Source organism: Eptatretus burgeri, unplaced genomic scaffold (genome assembly GCF_056783735.1).
Source record: "Eptatretus burgeri isolate ZD-2024b unplaced genomic scaffold, Ebu_testis_v1 Ebu_testis_scaffold_3160, whole genome shotgun sequence".
Lineage (NCBI taxonomy): Eukaryota > Metazoa > Chordata > Myxini > Myxiniformes > Myxinidae > Eptatretus > Eptatretus burgeri.
This window is the reverse complement of record NW_028225108.1, coordinates 273,960-293,611: the sequence shown is the minus strand read 5'-3', so window position 1 is coordinate 293,611 and position 19,652 is coordinate 273,960. Positions and strand designations below refer to the sequence as shown.

General features: G+C 48.1%; 1 protein-coding gene across 42 annotated transcripts in view; it reads right to left on the bottom strand.

The window, feature by feature from the left end:
- LOC147006619 (F-box/LRR-repeat protein 4-like) overlaps positions 1-19,652 on the bottom strand; it is a 159,761-nt gene that overhangs the window by 32,081 nt on the left and 108,028 nt on the right. For 39 of the 42 annotated variants that reach the window (XR_015054703.1, XR_015054712.1, XR_015054710.1 and 36 more), the window contains 7 exons: positions 18,629-18,811; positions 18,168-18,250; positions 16,069-16,500; positions 10,421-10,787; positions 9,874-10,118; positions 5,414-5,627; positions 4,706-4,777 (listed from right to left, as the gene is read on the bottom strand). Coding sequence is in view for 31 of the 42 variants with exons in the window: in XM_085868345.1 (XP_085724471.1) it covers positions 4,706-4,777; positions 5,414-5,627; positions 9,874-10,118; positions 10,421-10,787; positions 16,069-16,500; positions 18,168-18,250; positions 18,629-18,811 (1,596 nt within the window). In the remaining 11 variants the exon portion in view is untranslated. Of the gene's footprint in view, positions 1-4,705; positions 4,778-4,875; positions 5,158-5,413; positions 5,628-9,873; positions 10,119-10,420; positions 10,788-16,068; positions 16,501-18,167; positions 18,251-18,628; positions 18,812-19,652 lie in introns of all 42 variants that reach the window. The other 3 variants (XM_085868364.1, XM_085868365.1, XR_015054713.1) reach the window with 2 other exon arrangements.

The window sequence follows — 19,652 nt, the reverse complement described above, 5'->3', positions numbered from 1 at the left end:
TAAGCTTTATTATCCAAGCTATTATCTTTGGTATTTTTAACGAAGCTATAATTATCGAAGCTATTGTCTCAGCTTTCTAATCTCAGCTATTATCGAAGCTTAATTACCTAAGGTATTATCGAAGCTATTATGATCTGAGTTAGTGTCTCAGCTATTATCTCAGCTTTATTATGGAAGCTATTATTCAAGCTTTATTATCGAAGGTATTATTTCAGCTATTATTATCTTCGCTATGATCTAAGCTTTATTATCAAAGCTATTATATAAGCTATTATCTAAACTTTATTATCTCAGCTATTATTATCGAAGCCATAATCGAAGCTATTGTTACGGCTGTGGAAATTCGCAAAACACCATTCAGGACCCTCAGATGAGATAACTTCAGAGGTACATGTGCAGTTCGCTCAAACCCGTTGTATGGAGGGAATTTACGTGATCCATTCGGGCTGAGATCCTTTGAGTTAGGCGTTTATCTTTTTCTATCTTTTATTTCAAACACACAACATTTCAACAACCACGCCATCCCCATCACCGCACCAACCACACTGCAACCACGCCACCGCCACCATCTACGCTACCACATCTTCGCCACTACGTCCGCTTCCGAATAGCAAACAAAGGCGCAAAGGAGGGAACTGCGAGGATGCGCAGGTTTTCCCGCCTGTTTCTCCCGTCTGATTTCCCCGCGCTTTGGAGTGGAGGAGGGGCGATGCAGGTCAAAGGTCAGAGGTAATGCAAAGGAGGGGCCTCTTTTTTGGGGAATAATTCTCTGGCCCAGAGCCAAAAACTGACTCCCCCGGCCCCCGCACGGAGCGGGGTGGAGGGAAAGCGTGAGGGAACGCCCTTTTCGGGAACCCTCTGGAAGGAAGGTGGAGCCGGGAACGGGGCGGGGCGAAGGGTGGAGCCCCGCCCGATAAAAGACGGACACGGGCGGGCACGCGAGCGCTTCCTCTTGAGCCTCTTCCTCTGGAGCGCTTCCACTTCCGCCTCTTCTTTGTCGTCTTGGCTGGTGGTCTGGTTGGTCTTCGGGAAGAGGTCCTGCGCCCACGCCTTGGCGAGCGGCCCTGTCACAAAGGCACGGACGGGAGACGCGGCAGCGCCCGTTGCGAGGTGGACCTGTGCGTCCGGACGGGGAGTGCCGGAGAGGGTTCGCCGGCCGCGAGAGAGGTCGGGGCCAGGCGCGACCACGCTGACGGTCACTAGAGAGGGACTCACCAGACACAAAAGGGAAGTCGCGACTTCTTTCTTTCTTATCTTCGGGGTTTTTGTATGGATCTTGTGGCGCCGTGTCTCGTAAAGTAGAACTGTTTAAGTGTTGCCGTGTGTACGCATATTCGGTTGTAGCTCTGCATCGTTTTTTTTTGTTTTAATTGCTATATGTGAATTTTTCATGACTGTATGACTGTAAATACGTGCCTTCCGTGCTTGTCTGTGTGTGTGTGTGTGAATAAAAATACTTGCTTATTGAACTGTTCCCGCTCTGCTTCGTCTCTTTTCCTTTTGTACTGACCCTCCATCTCGCATCACGGAAAGGGGTTCGTAGTGGGTGAAACATCCCGGTAATTAATCGGAACCGTCAAGGCCGACGATAACACCGCTCGGTTATCACTGTAGCACGGAACGGACCGCTTCAGCGGTTCGTGTCCGGAGTCGGCCTGTGGCGTGGTACGATCGCCCGGTCGACCATCCGCGCAGGTACTTAGGTAGATCGAATTTGGCGAGCGATCCTATCCTGCGCGGGTGGGCAATTGGCACGGTCGTGGTGGGGTTAAACCCCCACCCGTGACTAGCTCCCGGCGTTGTTCCGAGAGGGTCACAACAGACTTGTCCGTCCGGTGGGCGACGTGCCGCGATTCGAGTTACGTGGCCGTCCGTATGCCGGTGGGCGCGAATTCGCAACACTATTATTATATTAGCTATGATCTAAGCTATTATTATCTGAGCTATTCTCTAAGCTTCATTATTGAAGCTATTATTATCTCAGCTATTATTACCTTAGCTATTATCTAAGCTATTATCTTTGCTCTTATTATCGAAGCCATTATCTAAGCTTTCTCATCGAAGCTATTATCTCAGCTATTATTTTGGAAGCTTTATTATCTTAGGTCTTCCCGAAGTTACTATCTTAGCTATTATCTCAGCTTTATTATCTCAGCTATTATCTAAGCCATTATTATCTAAGCTATTATGAAAGCTATTATTATTTGAGCAATTATCTCAGCTTTATTATCGAAGCTATTATCGAATCTATTATAATCGAAGCTATTATCTAAGTTTTGTTATCCTGAAGCTTTTAGAAAAAACAGGCAAGTATTGTAATCGGCTGTTTGTCTGTCCGTCGGTCCGTCACCCTATCTCCTCCGAAACGGATGGAAAATTCACCAAACTTGGCAGTTGTGATCCCCACATGGAAAGAATGTGCAAGAACACAATAATTTTTGCCACGCCCTCTGGGGAGAGGTTAGCAACCCAAAAAATGCAAATTTTAATATTGTTGTGGTTACCAGATTCGCAAACCACCATTCAGGTCCCTTAGGTGAGGTATCTCGGTAAGTGCATGTGTAGTTAGGCCCAAACCCGTTGTCTAGTGGGAATACATGTCATTTATACGTGCTGCGACTCTTCAGGATAGCCGTTTTTCTTTTACTATCTTTATTTTGGACCAACCGCCATGATCACAACCACAACATCAACCACCGACCACAACCACCGCTTCACCACAACCGCCACGACCTTCACGTCACACCTCGCAACCGTAGCATCGCCACCGTTCTTGCCCCGCTGTGGGTACCGGTGTTGGACTCATGCAGAACGCGCGTCGAACAGCGTGTACAAAACCACGGATTTTCTGCTTCAAAAACGGATCGAAAACGACACACGCCCACTTTTTGCCGTCCAATCGGTGAGCGAGGGGCGAATTGGCCCCGCCCCCAGGGCGATCGATATATGCAAATTTGTGGATCAAAAAGCCTTCACGCCCACTTTTTCTCGGGCCAATGGGGAGCGAGGTGAAAGGTCAAAGGGAGGGGGTCAAAGGCGAAGTTACGGGGGGATAAAAGGACGGTGTTCGTCAGTCAAAGGAGTAGTAAAGGTCGGAACGAGGCGAAGGAGTCGGAACAGAGAGTCAAGACTTCGCGGGCGGTGGAGCTGCTCGTCGTGTGCGTTGAAGTCGGAACGGAGGGGACGAGCTGTGGAGAGGCGGCGAGGGCGGACGAGGGGGTGCTCGCGTCGTGCAGGGAGCTGCACCCGAAGGAGGCCGACAGCGCGACCTGGCCGAGGTGGAGACGCTCGTCGCATATAATAAAGATCCTCTATACCCCGAGCATCAGCAACCCCCTCCTGTTTCCCCCCGCGCTGAGATAGTGCGACCAAGGGGGCCCCGTTCCCACCCCCAGCCAGGCACTGTCCACGAGGCCCGCGGGTTGCGGGGCCATCGCCGCTCCGCGTCTCATCACCAGACGGGTAGGCCCGACCAGGTCTCGGCCCCAGGCCTACCTCATTCTTGAGGGTATTTCTTTTCCTTGGTTTTGGGTATGTGTTGTCGGCGCCGTCTGTGAAGTAGAATTGTATAAGTGTTGCCGTGTGCTCGGTAGTCGGAATTAGCTCTGCACTGTGTTTTCACTTTTATATTTGCTTTTTGTGTAAATGGAATTGTGTTTTCTTTTTTTTGTGTGCATTTGGTGGAATTGTATTTGTGTGCTTCCCGTGTGCCGAGAATAAATGTGCTTTATTGTTGAACTGTTCTCCCGCTTCGCTTCGTCTTTTCCTCCATTGAATCCCCATCTTGCTTCACGTAAAGGGTTGGTAGTGGGCTGAATACGCCCGATAATTAATCGAACCGTCGAGGTCGACGATAACACCGCTCGGTTATTCTGATAGTCGGAACGGGTCGCTTAAGTGGCCCGTGTCCGAAGTCGACCTGCGGCGAGGTGCGATCGCCCGGTCTACCCTCCGCGTGGGTACTTAGGTAGTTCGAATTTGGCGAGCAACCCTATCCCACGCGGGGGCTGATTGGCTCGATCGCGGTGAGACCGAAAGGTCCACCCGTGACTGGTTCCCGGCGTTAGTCCGAGAGGGTCACGACTGGATTGTCCGTCCGGTGGGCGACGTGCCGCGATTCGAGTTACGTGGCCGTCGCACGCCGGCGGGCGCGAAGACCGCAACAATATGTTTAAATGAAACTGTGCATGCATTCAGCATTGGGGGGATGCATGAAATATGGAACAATTCTTTGGGATTTGTTCCCCAGTTTGTGTCTCGGGAAGGGAAATTTGAGTCACAGAGGTCAAAATGGGGAAAAAATTCAATCAAAATTTGATATTGGGTTATTCCTGGTGGAATTTTTTGAAATCTTTCAACTTTGCTTTCGGAGGGGGGGGAAGCGTGGGGGATTTGAGATGGCGAGCCTTTGCCTCAACTCCGATATTTTTCCTATATTTTTGCAGCGATTTAGGTTCAAAAGGGATTTTTCACTGCATGAATTGCAACCATGGAGTTGATGCAGGAATAAGCAACGCCTGGAGCTCATCGTGATAAATCATAACCACACATAGACTGTTTATATTTAAGTGACGAGGAAATAAAATATCAACAAATCGAATGAACTCATCCCAAGCTGGAAGTTAATGAATTTATCTTCACAATCGTACAGGACTATCGTTTAACTGCAAAACACCTCTGCTGTCGTACAAAGAGGTGCACGTACCTTAGAACACTCTCCGAGGTTGAGATGCTTCAACTCCGTGCATTTGGAAATGATCGACAGAAGACTCTCCGTCTGAAAAAAGATGGGAGTACGATGTCATCCTTGAACACTGGTAAAATAATCCCGTTCCCATCCACGGAGCACAATGAGAGAGAGAGAGAAAGACTCACTTCGGTAGCTTATTCCAGAATTCAACGTTTTATGGAGTTAGGACCAGTCTGAGGATATAAAAACCATTGTGGTAACGTGCCAGCAGGGGTTAGTGAATCATAGAAGTGACATTAAGCTGACAATCTCCTTTGCAATCTCATGGAGATTCAAAAAAATCTCACATGCAGTTGACCATGTTGACTAAAGAAGGGCACTACCAAGGCCACATCGATCAATGTAAGCTGTTTACGTAGTTTTTACGTTTACGTCGCTGTTTACGATCTTGCCTCATTCAATGGGCTCTGGAAGGAAAGTAAACGGATAATGTATGAAATTCCGCTTCATATGTTCCATGTATTTAATTTTGGTTTCACATTTCTCATTGCATCTGTGTTAGTCTTTCAATCCACTTGCCTGGGTGGGGGGGGGGAGCAAAGGAAGTGGAGGGGGGTCTACATTTCACATTGCCATGAAAAAAACAAAATTTACTTCGAATGGTTTTACAGATGACAAAGCTGCAAGACAGGAAAACGATCATAAACTACGAAAACAGCTTACATCGATCTGTGTTCGGTACAGGATGAGGCGTTGTAGCTTCTGCAAGGACGAGAGCTGCCTGAATTCTCCGGGTGGTATACGGTCACATGACGACAGGTCCAGGTCACGAAGGTTTGGGCAAAGCATGGTTACTGATTCCAAGGACTCGTTTGTGATCCAATGGCAGTTAGCCAGTTCCAGGTGCAGTAGGTGCTCAGACCACCCACCCAAGAAACTGAAAAAGTCGTGCAGGAAGACATTGGGATCGTGTGTTTAACAAAGCCATGAAAGACAAGACAAACTTCAAAACCAACTTACATCGACACACGTTTGGTACAATACAGGGTGTTGTCGCTTCTGCAAAAATGAAAGCTGCCCCCCCCCCCGAGTTATCTGGGGGATAAAGACCCCTATTGCTCGCACACAAACCATTTCTGGTGTTCTGCTAATTAAGAAACCGAGGAACATTGAGTGAAATGTAGTTTTGCGAAGATAACGTTCACTGTTCTCTGTCTGGCCCATGCCCCCTCTTTCCCCCTTTCAATGCAAATAATTTTGCAATAAAAAGCGAGGATTGTGAACAGATCTCCGAGAGAAGGAAGTTCACAACAGCTCATCTTGGTGTTGCTCGGTGAATTTGTTTCTTCCCATGTGCACTTGAATAAATGGTTCAACTCTCATTGGGACCGGAGTTACAGGAGTGATTCCAATGGAAGTTCGAGTAACTCCACCACAGAACAATATCAGGCTTTGTCCCCTCTTCAAGGATGAAAGCTGCCCCCAACTTATCTGGGGGATAAAGACCCCAATTGAAGACACAACTTCATTTAAAATCTTGAGTTGATATGCTGCACCCTCTATGTCGTGGAAATAATTTGACTAAAAGACACATTTCCATGAAAAAATTTTTTCACATTCCGACAAATGAGAATGATGAGATGACATGATGATCGGATGTAAAAGGCACGGGTTGCAGGGTGTTTCACGATCTATTTACTTCCATTACAATAAATTTCAGTATGTGTCAGTCAGTCATTGGGTGTGTGTGTGTGTCTCCTCCAACTCCAAAACCATGAAACCTAGTGCACTGAAACTTTGCATGCAAACAAAGAAAACTCCAAGAAAGTGCATGACTGGTAAATTGGGTGTTTGGGCTAATTAAAACACCCCTTTTGAAGGTAATTAAATTTCATTAGATCCTTTATCAGGGCTCATCCCTGGTCACCTCGCTGTCTCTCACTGGGGTCTTAATTCGCCATTTTTGTGACCTGCTCAATAATGCCTTGACATGGAACAGGCTGCAACGGTTTCTCAACGATAAAGTGTTTTTTTCAATTTCCTCACTCACATCATCAAATTCCTGTTTCTAATACCTACCAATCGATGGGTGCATTGTAATGCATATAAACCCCTGGAAACTCCAGCATTCCTGACTTTATTTCATTTCCGCACATGCTATAACCTCCACATTGTCTCAAACTGAGCCAAATTACAAAATTTAAACTCGGGAATTCAACTTATCAGCAGTGAAGGGCTTATCAGCAGCCGACTACTAAAAAGTGTTCATTTGTCCAAGTCATTGTTTGATATTCTGGGTCTCTCGTGGTACATCGATGTTGAAGTTATCGATCGACAATCGGTAATCGCTTGCCAAGTCAGCCATCCCTTATCAACCATTTTGTTGGAGTACTCGATGACTACTTAAGCTTCTTGGCTGGCTTGGTTGTTCGTTTCCAAGACACAGCCATACATAGCAAAAGCATTTGCACTGTCACTGAATATATTGTTACGGAGCCGGGGTCGGCCGCCAACCGACCGCTCTGACGGAGCCGCAAGTCGAGTCGGCCCGACCGATCGCCCGGAATATAGATCGCCGCCCGGATAACTCCGAGTCGACGGGTCCTTGTACAAGAACCGAAATACGCCAATGAGCAGATCACGTGGAGTAGGGTCGATTGCCAATCTTCAATGTACCTAAATACCCACGTGATCCAACTACCGGGGTATTCCACCTTCGACGAACTCGTACGGAACAAACCGCTGAGGCGAGCCTGTCCCTTGCGTGATTCCGAGCGCTTAATCGCCGAGAACCAGCGGTCCAAATGTCCCCCTTTTACGGCAAACCAACGGCTTTCTAACTACCAACACACGAAATGCTCTGTCAATGAAAGAATCGACGCGACGAGCTGAAAACATTAAACAATTGGGGTATTTATTAATAATAATGGGGAACTCGGGAAACACGTAAGAGCAGAACTATTCCGACTATACGAAATGCAATGCAAAGATTTACAGCACACAAAGCACTTTACAATTTCCTACTTTATATTAGACGGGCCCACGGACACACGTACGCACACACACACACACACACCCAAGAAATGGTGGCTGAGGCCTTTAATAACGAGCTCCAACTCGGAGGACAGGTGAGCTGAAACCTAGAACCTATCTCGAACCTATCTCGAACCTCTCCACCTCGTGTGGTCTTCAAGTTGTTCGGACCCGGGCCCAAGCGAGAGCGAGCTGGATCCAATCGCCGTGAGCCGCGATCTTTCCAGAGCTCCCGCGAATCCTCCCGCGCTTCTCAACACGTGCTGGTGAGACGAGGCCCCGATCCTTCCCGTCTATGCGCCGCTTCCCCGAGGAATCACCTCCAAGAAGAGGTCGATGAGTCGCACCAAGCCGGGAACCAAACGGAGAACAAAGAGCTCCACGAACCAAGAAGAATAAGAAGCCACCATTCGCAGCTCGAGCCGAGCAATCGGCTCAACTTTCTCCCAAAACAAAGCAGCTCTCCAAAAAGCCTACCGAGCCAAGCAGGACCCGAAGCTCTGCTGAACAACTCCTCTGCAGAAGCAAAAAGCTTCCGAAAGCCTCAACCCTAACCCAAGCCAAACAGGACCCGAAGGTCTGCTAAACGACGCAGCCCTCCACTCGAACACGAACAAAAGAAAGGATCTCCTCTTTATCCTTCTCCGCCCCCTTCCCCCGCGTGACTCATGCCCTCGTGATCCATCCCCCGCTCAACCATGGGTGGGAGGGAGTTGTTGACGTCATGAATCACGGGACGGCAGGGCTCTTCTTCCTCTTCGCAGAAGAGGGGGAGGGACGTCTCCATTGTTCGCTCCCGAACTATTAAATCGATCCGCAGCGCATCGAATTGATTTCTGAACATTTAAACAATGGAATGTGAGCTATCTCGGGAACAAGCACTTATCAACATAGATGACTAATGGAACCTGTATGTTGTGTGCAATCGAATTCCAAATTCGTAAGAATATCAATCGATTTGAACAAAGTTGATCAATATATTCGCCGAGTGCCCAAAAGACCCCGAAGACCCACAAGACCCTGAGGACCCATAAGACCTCAAAGATCCTGTCGACCCTTTAAGACTGCTTTTAATTGATAAGGTGTGTGTGTGCATGACATGTTTTTTGTGCAGTTCTCTTGGAGCGTTGCGATGTGGAATGTGAAACACGAAAATTATCAAGACCTGAGTTGATTCGGCGAAATAGCTACAAATAACCCGGAAGAATTCCCACGTCTTAAACGCACGCCATGTTAAGGTGTATCGAGCAGCTTAATCGGTCCTAACATGGCACGGCATTCTAATTCCAAAACAAACTCGAAGGGTACTCACTCGGAAGAGCACATACCTCCGCCACGTAATGCCTGATCCACAATAACTTATCGGGCCCAATAGGTTTTTGAAATATCACACGATAAATTGTTTTTGACCCTTTCTCTCAATGGGGAAGATTCACTTTAAAATTAGTTTTTCATTAGAGCGAGAAAGGACAACCTCACCAAACGTTGCTATTCACTGCGGGAGGGAGGGGTGAGACACACACACACACACACACACACACAGACAACGAGAGAACGACAGAGGTGTGGGAGGAGAGTGCAGCATTTTATTAGGAGGGGGAAGTGAGGAGGGGACAGAGTGAAAGAGAATGGGAGGGGGGAGGAGGAAAAAAGAAAAGAAAGGTGATGGGTGGAGGTGGGGAAAGCAAAGAGAATGATATATGACACTTAATGACCGAACAAACAAAAAAAAACTCATGTCAGAACAGCTGTACATACAACGGCACAATAGAGTTCGTAAAGTAATCCACTGGCACATCTGTAAAAACTTTGACATTCCAGTTCCAGAAAATTTGTCGGAAAATGAAGCAAAAGCAATCAATGAAAACCATTGAAGTACCGCTCACGTACGACCGAATGATCCCATCGAGCGTGAACATCAAAAACAAAGCGTTGCGACCAGATATGATACTTGGGTACAAAAAAAAAAACAAGAGAAGAAGGCATTGCTAATTGACGTGTTTATAGCAATGATTTTGGACTAACGATGCATAAATCAAGACAATGACCAAATATCCCAAAATCCTGGAAGCTGAAGAATGCCAAAGTTGTACCAGATGGGTCACCAAAACCCAGGCCATCGATTTATGACTTTGCATTCAATTACTCACTTTTTAAGGACCGTAGGACTGAATCTTCCATCGGTTCCAGTCCATGAGAGACCGAGCGAGCGTGCATGGGTGAGACGAGGCTTCAAAGCCAGAAGGTCCTCCTCGCAGAGAGATGGCCAGAAAGGCTTGAGGTCCAGGTGTTTGTACATGGAAGGGTTGTAGCAGCAGTTGCGCAGGGTACGGCTGCATTGAGCGAGGCAGCACAGCTCAGGGAGTGTCAGGTGAGATAAAATAAGTTCGATAATCTGTTGTGGAAGTAAGGCAGCAACAAAAAAATCGATTTCATTATCAGTGCATCAACCTGATCAGCTGTCACCGTCCAGATCATCAAGGATGTCCATCAAATGATAAACCAATTCAAACAACCAATGAAACCACGAGTGATGCCAAAAAGGCTTCCAAACACGAACAGACCTGGTGGCCATTTCATTGATGACCCCATCGTCTGAAACCATTCTGAAGCCAAACAATGAGATGATGTGATCTGGAAAACCAAGTTTTAAAATAAGAAGAAGAAAAGATGACGAGTATGTGTTCACCTGCTTACCTCGAAAGGTAAAAGGTCAAAATATCCATTTTTTGTGAAGGGGAAAAGCTTCCCTTCCTCTTCATTTTCCTCCATATGTTTAACAATATCTCGTCTCCTCCTTCTTTCCATCCGATTTCGTTTCTGTCGAAGTCTTTCTGACTCAGCAAGACCTTCACGCTTGCTCTTCTTTGGTTGCATCAGGTTCACCGGGATTCCCTGCAGAATAACAGCGGCCAGTTCCATGCGGTGAAAGCTCAGGTGGAAATTGAACTCCAGACGGAGGATGTTCGTGGCAAAACCCGGTGGTTGTATCGGTGGGGAAAACTCGTAAGAGATGTTCAGTGGAAGATTGGTGTCCGCAGGGCCGGACCACAGCGTCCGCCACCTGCATCATACATCACCAAACAAAACCTTTTGAGGAGTGTCCTTTTGATTTTACGATGAAGTAGACATTGTGTATTAGGGTGTGGCTCATGTCGTACAACATCTCCAATTTGATACAAACGGATGTGTAAAAGGACATGATTCACATTATTAAATAAATGAACAAATAAAGGAATGAAACTTTTTTTTCATTCATGAAAAATGAAAATGGATTTCAGATGTTGGGGGGGTGGGGGTGGGGTTGGTGAGGGGCAGAGGATGTGGGGATTGACAATCGGTAGTTGTTGGAAGGAAGAGACACTAAAAACGTACAGGTAGTGGACAAAAAAAATGGAAACACCAATGTAAAGTCACTTAACAGGGCGTTGGGCCACCACGAGCGGAAAGTACAGCCGAGATGTGCAGCAGCATTAAGTCCACCAGGTTCTGGAATTCTTCAGGAGGGATGCGGCACTATTCTTCCACGAGAGAGTAAATCAAATCACACCTATTTGATGGAGGTGGAAAATGCTGTCTCAGACATCTTTCCTCAAAATTCCATGAATGCTCGATTGGGTTTAGATCTGGAGACCGAGAAGGCCATGACAGATGGATAACATCAGTGCCATGCTCATCAAACCATTGGGTGATCACACATGCTCTGTCAGGTCAGGTCAGGTCAGGCATGGGAGCATGCGCCAGAGCAGCGCGTATCTGCGTCCACTTTCCGCCGGTACTCCAGGGGCCTCTGCCTGGCCCATCCCCATCTCCTTGAGATTCTGATAAACCTGCTGCAACCACGAAGCACGTGGTCGGCCCTTTGGCCTCCTCCACTCACGAGACTCCCTCACTGAGAGAATCTGGTGAGCAGGATCAGCGTCAGGAAAACGAGCCACATGTCCATACAGCCGCAGCTGACACTCACGGACGATGCTGGTAACAAATCTCATTTGAGTCTCTCTCAGAAACTGCTCGTTGGACATAAAGTCTAGCGTTGGACCAGCGATGGCCAAGGATTCTCTGAAGAGACCTGGTACCAAAGGAATTAAGTCTTCGTCTCAGATCCCTGGTCAGAGTCCAAGTCTCGCATCCATAGAGCAAGACTGGAAGCACCAAAGACCTGAAGACTCGGACTTTCATCCTCCCGCACAGGTACCGCCAGCACCACACCCCATTATCCAGTGAATCCATGACTCCCCAGGCCCGACCCAGACGTCAATTGACCTCTGACTCACAGCCAGCAGAGACATGAATATCACTGCCAAGGTAAGTGAATCTCTCCACGACCTCAACATCCTCACCACAAACAGACACAGACAGGACAGCAGCATCCAAGATGTCACTGAAAGCCTGGATCTTAGTTTTAACCCAGGAAACCCATAATCCCAGCAGCTCCGACTCCTCATTCAGCACCTCGAGGGCCCCAAAAAGGATGTCTAAAGTCTCCGCAAAGATGACTGCATCATCTGCGAAATCAAGGTCAGAGATCTTGACATTCCCAAACGATGCACCGCAGCTTTATCTCTCTGACATCCTCCCGAGAATCCAGTCCATTCAATTGCTGAAAAGTGCGGGGGCCAGTACACACCCCTGACGAACTCCAGTAACAACTGGAAATACGTCAGATGGTACCACCACATCTCACAGCACTCTCAGTCCCAGAGTAGAGTTCAGACATCAGACCGATCAGCTTTGGTGGCACCCCACGAAGACCAAGAATCCTCCAGAGGGCATCCCGATTCACTGAATCGAATGTTTTACAGAGATCAACAAAGGCTGCAAGCAGCTCCTGCTGAAACTCTCGTCTGCGTTCGGTGAGTACCCGAAGAGCAAGGATACAGTCAATCATTGATCTCTTTGGTGTAAAGCCTGACTGATCCGGACGCTGGCGAACCCTATCAATAATTATCCGAGCAAAGACCTTGCCCGGCACTGAGAGCAGGGTCACCCCCAGTAGTTGTTGCAGTCTTGGCGATCACCCTTCCCTTTCCAGAGAGGAACAACAAGGCCCCTCTTCCAGTCAGTTGGGATGATGACTGTGTTCCAGGCAGAGCACAGAACTGCATGCAATGACACAAGTGCAGCATTTCCACCAGCCTTGAGAAGTTAAGCATGGATGCCACAGAACCCTGGAGCTTTACCCCATTTCAACCGGTTCACCGCAGCCCGTGTTTCTACAAGCGAAGGTGGACCACAGTTGATTGGAGGGTCAGCAACAGGGATTGTAACACCCTTGACGTCCAACTCGACAGCTGGTGGATCAGCCAGGTACAACCGCTCAAAATCACCGGCCCAGCGGGCCTTCACTTTGGACTCCTCTGTCAAGAGCCTACCACCCTCTGCTCTAACTCCAGCACACCGAGGGATGGGCTTGGATGAACGCAATGCGCGAATTGCCCTGTAAGCAGGACGAGAATCACTTGACCACAGGTGATGCTCAACCCCCTCACAGATTCCTCGCACATCAGCCTCCTTGTCCATCCTTAGTGCACGTACACTTTTACGCCTCAGTTCCCTGAACAGCTCAGCTCTGCCATTCAGCCTGGCCCTGCGACTCTGGTCAATGGTATCCAGTGTCCCTTGAGAGACAAAATTCTTCTTTGCCCTGCGGTGAGTTCCAAGACATCCACCGGCAACATCAAGGACGGTGGTCTTGAAGGCACTCCACAACTCTTCAGGACCTCCCAAAGCACCCAGACCCCCCAAATCTCCACTCAACTTGTTCGCAAACTCCTCAGCTGCCCTCTCATCCTTGAGCTTGCCAACATCCAGCCTAGGCTGGGATGGTACCATTCTCCTGGATTTTAGGTGCAACTTCAGAGTTGCTTCAACAAACCGGTGGTCAGTATTGAGGAACTGAGCACTCTGGTGGACCCTGCAGTTCTGGATCATCCTCGAGTGACCATCAATGAGGACATGGTCAATCTCCTTTGCCACACCGCCAGCGTTGGAATACCAAGTCCAGCGATGAGCTTGTGGGCGCTGACACCATGAACCAGCCACCCTAAGTCCATGACTTCTTGCAAAGTCAAGGAACTTAGTGCTATTCCGGTTCATAGGTCCTGACCCATGGGGACCAACACACGTCTCATAACCATCCCTATCAATTCCAGTCGATGCATTGAAATCCCCCAAGACTAGAAGTGTATCTCGTCTGGGGCACTGATCAACCACAGACTCGAGTGTGGCGTAGAATGTGTCCTTCACGGTGAGGTCACTCACCTCAGTCGGAGCATAAACAGAGACCAGGGAAATGACACGAAGGAGTGACGAATCCTTAGTCTCATAATATGCTCGTTGACCGGTGTTACCTCAATTATCATTGGGGTCAGCTTATTGGAATCAGCTACAGCAACTCCTTGAGTATGGTAACCATCAGAGCGACCAGACCAACAGTAGGAGTAACCACCCACCATGATCTCGCCGCAATCCGGTCTCCGAACCTCAAAGAGTGCTGCAATACCGATGTCCAAACGCCTGAGCTCAGATGATAACAGAGACAGGTGATCATCCTCTCTTCGGGTTAGGACATTCCAGGCACCCACCCGAAGGGACCGCCTCAGGTTAACCCAAGGAGACCGCCGTCTGGTAGACGACACCTCAGCACCACTCCGACACACTCTCCCGCAATCTGACCCTGGAATATTACCCCGTGGTTTCCCTCCTATCATCAAAGATTGGGGGTCCCGAAGGCTTTGCCCCAATCCTGTCATCCGGTGAGCTGCACTGCGAAGGGAAGCTGCACAGGAGGTAATCCCATGGAGTGGGTTTTCAGATTTTTTTGCATTTTTGTGTTTTGCGGGATGAAGGGTTTTACGGTGGCCGGAGTGCAAATCCTGCCACCAACCACCTCATAAGAAGTAACCCAATTGCAAGAGGACGTCCGCAGACGCAGTTGGGCACTAGATATGGATGGTCCTTGGCTCACAAGGAGCTCCTCCACCCTTTGACAGGTTTTGTTTTTAATCCTGCTGGGTGTCCATATCACCTCTCGCCATCATATCACCAGAGTGCAAACCCTCCTCACCAAAAAACCTGCTGGGGGAGACGGTTTAGTAGCCGACAACTCGACCATGGAACAGGTTCGTACAGGTTTACATGATACCTGCAGCAGGTTACAGATCTGATCTGGCCTGACCTGACAATGCTCTGTGGATGAGGGAAATGTTATTCTGGAAGAACTCCACCCCCCTCCCCTTCTCTCCCGACAGGAAAGATATGCTGCAACGGGGTGAAGATCATTGGAGTCAGCTTATTGACCTTCTTAATTACTCAGGAGTCACCTTAATTACTCAGTTGCGTTCAGTAGTGAATGGCATTGACCTTGCCTTCTCAGGGCATGACTGCATCCAAACCATGCCAAGAAAATGCATCCCCCAACATCACAGAACCAGCAGAACCATTCACTGTTGGGACCAAGCACTCGGAGCTGTTGCATTTGGTTTAGATTGGCGCCAAAAGGAAGAAGGAATCAAAAGGAAGAAATCATCTGTTTGTAGAAAAGATTGTGAAGGATGATTCATCTGACAATATCAGATTTCTCCACTGCTCGGTCGTCCATTGCCTGTGCTCTTTGCGCCACTGCACTCACAGACGTGCATTGCCAGGTGGGGTGAGTGGTTTGTGCACTTCACCTTTTTTAACCCTAACAACCCGAACAGCTTGGATTGAAGGGGTGGGAGTGAGGTGGTGGCAAGGAAGTGTGAGGCTTCCTTCCTGCCCGGTGGAAATAGGCCTACCAGACAGGAGGAAAGTCGGGGAAAAGTAGGAAGGGAAAGATGAATGAAACACAAGACGAATCGGAGAAAAAGTAAAAGATAAACAAACAGACGAGATCGGGGGAAAATAAAGAACGTAGAATAAATTTAAGGCTTACAAGCTGCTAAAAGGGGGAACCAACTCATCACTGAGGTTTCTCCTCTTGCAGCCATTGCGAGCCATAATTTTCGGCAACCAGGCCTGTGCAGCATTTTATACATGACCCAAAGCATGATGGGATGTCAGTTGCTGGGCACATGGACCACACCTGTGTGGAAGTGGTTGCTTTCAACATACTCTCATTTCCCCAGGGGTTTCCAATATTTTGTCCACCACCTGAACATGAAATGTTATAAAAACCAGGCAACAAATCCATTTATATCATGAAGATGTTATTGAAATCCTGGTATCATCATGTCAGGCCAGTCAGAGGCTCAACATACTCCCAAAGCAAACGATAATTGGTCATTTCATCCCGTTTTGACTCATGAGCATAAAGACTTTAAGACCCGTTGGAGATTTAAACCAAAAAGGGTCATTGGTACCTGTCCACATCAAACTCTTCACCTTCATCCCATGATCTGGCCAGAATCCGAACCACATATCCAGGGTGGTACGTCTCCAACACCGAGACCCTGGAAGGGAAGACGGGCACATCGAAATGTAACTCGATGAAATCCTGGCTTTTAAACCACTCGGGATTCTTGGGACAACGTCCGGGTGTCCATCGGGACAAGCGGTCACACCACGCCCCGTATGTTCTCGGCACGGCCACGTGCATGAAGTACCCGGAGAGGGAAAATATGTTCGGTGGACCCACGAGGTTTCTGATGGAATTGTGTCCTCCATACTGGGAGCTCAGGTCCAGAACTTGGCTCACGTATTGAGACACCTCGAGAAGAGACGACTGCGGGAACAAACCTTCAGGGTCTTCCTGCAGTCCGGGTGCATCTTTACGCCGTTTGTTTCTCCTGGTCCTGTTGAACAGGAAGTGCAGAGCAGGCTCAACATGCAAGTGTAATACATACAGTAGATGGAATAAAATAAACAATCGTGATCCAGCACGCGTCGATCACGTGGTCGTTTATTTATTGCACTTATCAGGAACTCAGATTATGTCATCACTTTTCCCATCAATGTATCATTTAAAAACCTACTCTCACCTTACCATGGTCCATCTTACTTGTTCAATGCTGATAGATCTTCGAAAATCTACATGTGCCACTCATATTGATTTCCAACATCAAACTTTTGCAGCTTTGAAAAAGGCGTTGAGCATAAAACCATCGGACCATAACCACCACAACGCTTCAACCATCTCACACAACTGCTACAAATGCCACAACCACAGTCACCATCAAGAGCGTCCACCACTGTTCTTTGAAGATATCGGCGAACAATATTGGGATATTGGGGAACAATATCAGGATACCGGAGAACAATATCAGGATATCAGGGAACTTTTAAGATATCGAAGAAATCAGTAAACATGACCGCTCTGTATAAAAAAGGTGCAAAAACAGATCCCTGCAACTACAGACCAATCAGCCTTCTCCCAATCATCAGCAAGGTTATGGAATCCATCATCGCTTCAGACATCAAATCCTTCCTCTTCTCCAATGGTTTGATTTCCGATCATCAATTTGGATTCAGATGAGGTCACTCTACCCTGGTCTGAATCACAGTCACAATCATAGTCACAGTCGGCCATCTTTGATCAGATTGAAAAATAAAATGAGTTCCACGTTCTCGCCATCATGTGATGTACTTTAGCCAAGTTTGAACAGAATCAGCGCGTGCAAGTCGGAGAAATGGTTGGGGACACATTTAAGTAACAAAATGGCCGCCAGTCCACCATCTTGGATCTGATGTCTAAAATACAAGGACAAACACATGTAATCCATCGTTTATTATGTATATTCCAAGTTTGAACAACATCGGTGAATGAATGTCCGAGAAATGTTTGAGGACGTGTTCAACATTGGGTTTGTGTACAACTAAAATGGCCGCCTCCCCCCCCCACCTCTATCCTCCCCTCCCCTCCCCCACCTCTATCCTCCCCTCCCCCCCACCTCTATCCTCCCCTCCCCCACCTCTATCCTCCCCTCCCCCCTCACCTCTATCCTCCCCTCCCCACCCACCTCTATCCTCCCCTCCCCACCCACCTCTATCCTCCCCTCCCCCCCCAACTCTATCCTCCCCTCCTCCCCCCACCTCTATCCTCCCCTCCCCCACCTCTATCCTCCCCTCCCCCCACCTCTATCCTCCCCTCCCCCCACCTCTATGCTCCCCTCCCCTCCCCCACCTCTATCCTCCCCTCCCCCCCACCTCTATCCTCCCCTCCTCCCCCCCCCACCTCTATCCTCCCCTCCTCTTCTCCCCAACTCCATGTTTCCCTCAGCGAAGTGACCGGTTGTATTTGCTCCTCGATAAATATCATCAGTGAGAATGGAAGAAGAAGAAGATGTGATCTGACTGACGAGCAGATGTGAGATCACCTCAGGATAATGATCGAGTGAATGGAGGAGAATGTTCGTGAAGAACAACATGACGTCATTCGATTAAACACGTCAGCGAAGCGACGACGACTTCAGCTGCTTCATCCGATATTTAAATTTCCCGCCCTGAAGAAACCCGTCCTTACCGTAACGAACGACGTCGACGTCGTCCTCCAATTGGGTTCATTGTTGTTTGTCTCGAAGAGAAACTGAGGTAACGCTCAACGACCTGGAAGGTTCAGGTGAAGCGAGGAAAGACGAGCACGTTGTGAGGCCTCCACTCCTCCAGTCCGTGACCAGGAACATGCGCTGAGAAGTCGCCGATGACTCCGCCCCCTCACGTCCGGAAATGGCGGCTTGTCCCGTACATATGACGTCATCACGTGATATCACTCAAAAACCTTTTTTTAACCCCATCAGAGAACATTTTACTCGTTCAATTCTTTCCGAGATCTACGAAAATCTAGATTTGCCACACTTCCCGTGTTCAATCGGTGTTGTGATGATATTTGCAAATAAATGAAACGTGTGAACTGGCCAGCTGGCCCATCGTGCCTGTGTGACATTTTACACTTACACTCTTTTTATAATTGGATTTCTCACCAACCTGTCCTGCGATGGTTGAAGTTGGATCGAGAATGTCACCGACTGGGAATCCTCCATCGTGCAAAGTCCTTCCTCGGCACACCTGAGCTCCTGAACACTTACAAAGCTTTCGTCCCCAGCCTGATGGAGTCCTGCTCTCCTCTCTGGGCTGGTGCTCCTGCCTCTCACCTTTCTCGGATTCACGCTGTGGAAACAAAGGCATTTCGGATCATTGGGATTTCCCGCGATGAGGCTGAGACTTTGAGTCTCTCACTCTTTTACGGCGGGTTGTTCGGTGGTCTTTCTGTCTTCTACCGTCTCCTCTCTGGTCTCGCCCCCCTGCAATGTCTGAGACGCTTAATATCCGCCAGCAACTCCCTTCTGGTAAAAACTACCAAAATCACGAATCACCCCTCAACTTCACTCTTCCATTCCTCTTTTTTCCGGCCTTTCGAACAAAAACTCCCACACTCTCATAAATCCCACTCTTCCCTCCACGTCAACAAAATACCTGTTCACTACCAGCTGTGATCTTCCTCCATCCAAAATCATGTTCTTTTCTACCCCCATTAATCCACCCCAAACTCACCTTCAAATTCCTTGCTTTCCTTCCTGAAAGTCCCTGTGGTCTCCATCTTGTTTACCCCGTGTTCTCCAACCCATCCCTCTCCCTTCCACAGATCTTCTCATGTCCCTCTTCCACACTGTTTTGTCCTTCCCTCTCCCACCGCTATTGTCTCCTGCTCCCGTTGTTGCACTTTCTGTGTGTTCGCTCTCATATGAGCCTCGACATTGTTCACAAAAAATTTTAATTTTCTGTGAAACTTCAGCAGATTGAGTGAAATTGAGTGATCTTGAGTTGAGGTCCTTCAACACCCCAGTTGGGAAGATTCGGTTGGAAATATGTTAGTAGATGAGGGTCAACTTAAGGTGAGAAACTGAGTTCTCATCTTACAAATGGAAAAGGGCAGTTGGACTTTGATACAATTAATTAAGTAAAAAAAAGGGTAAACTTCGACTTTCATAGAATTCATATTTGTCCATAA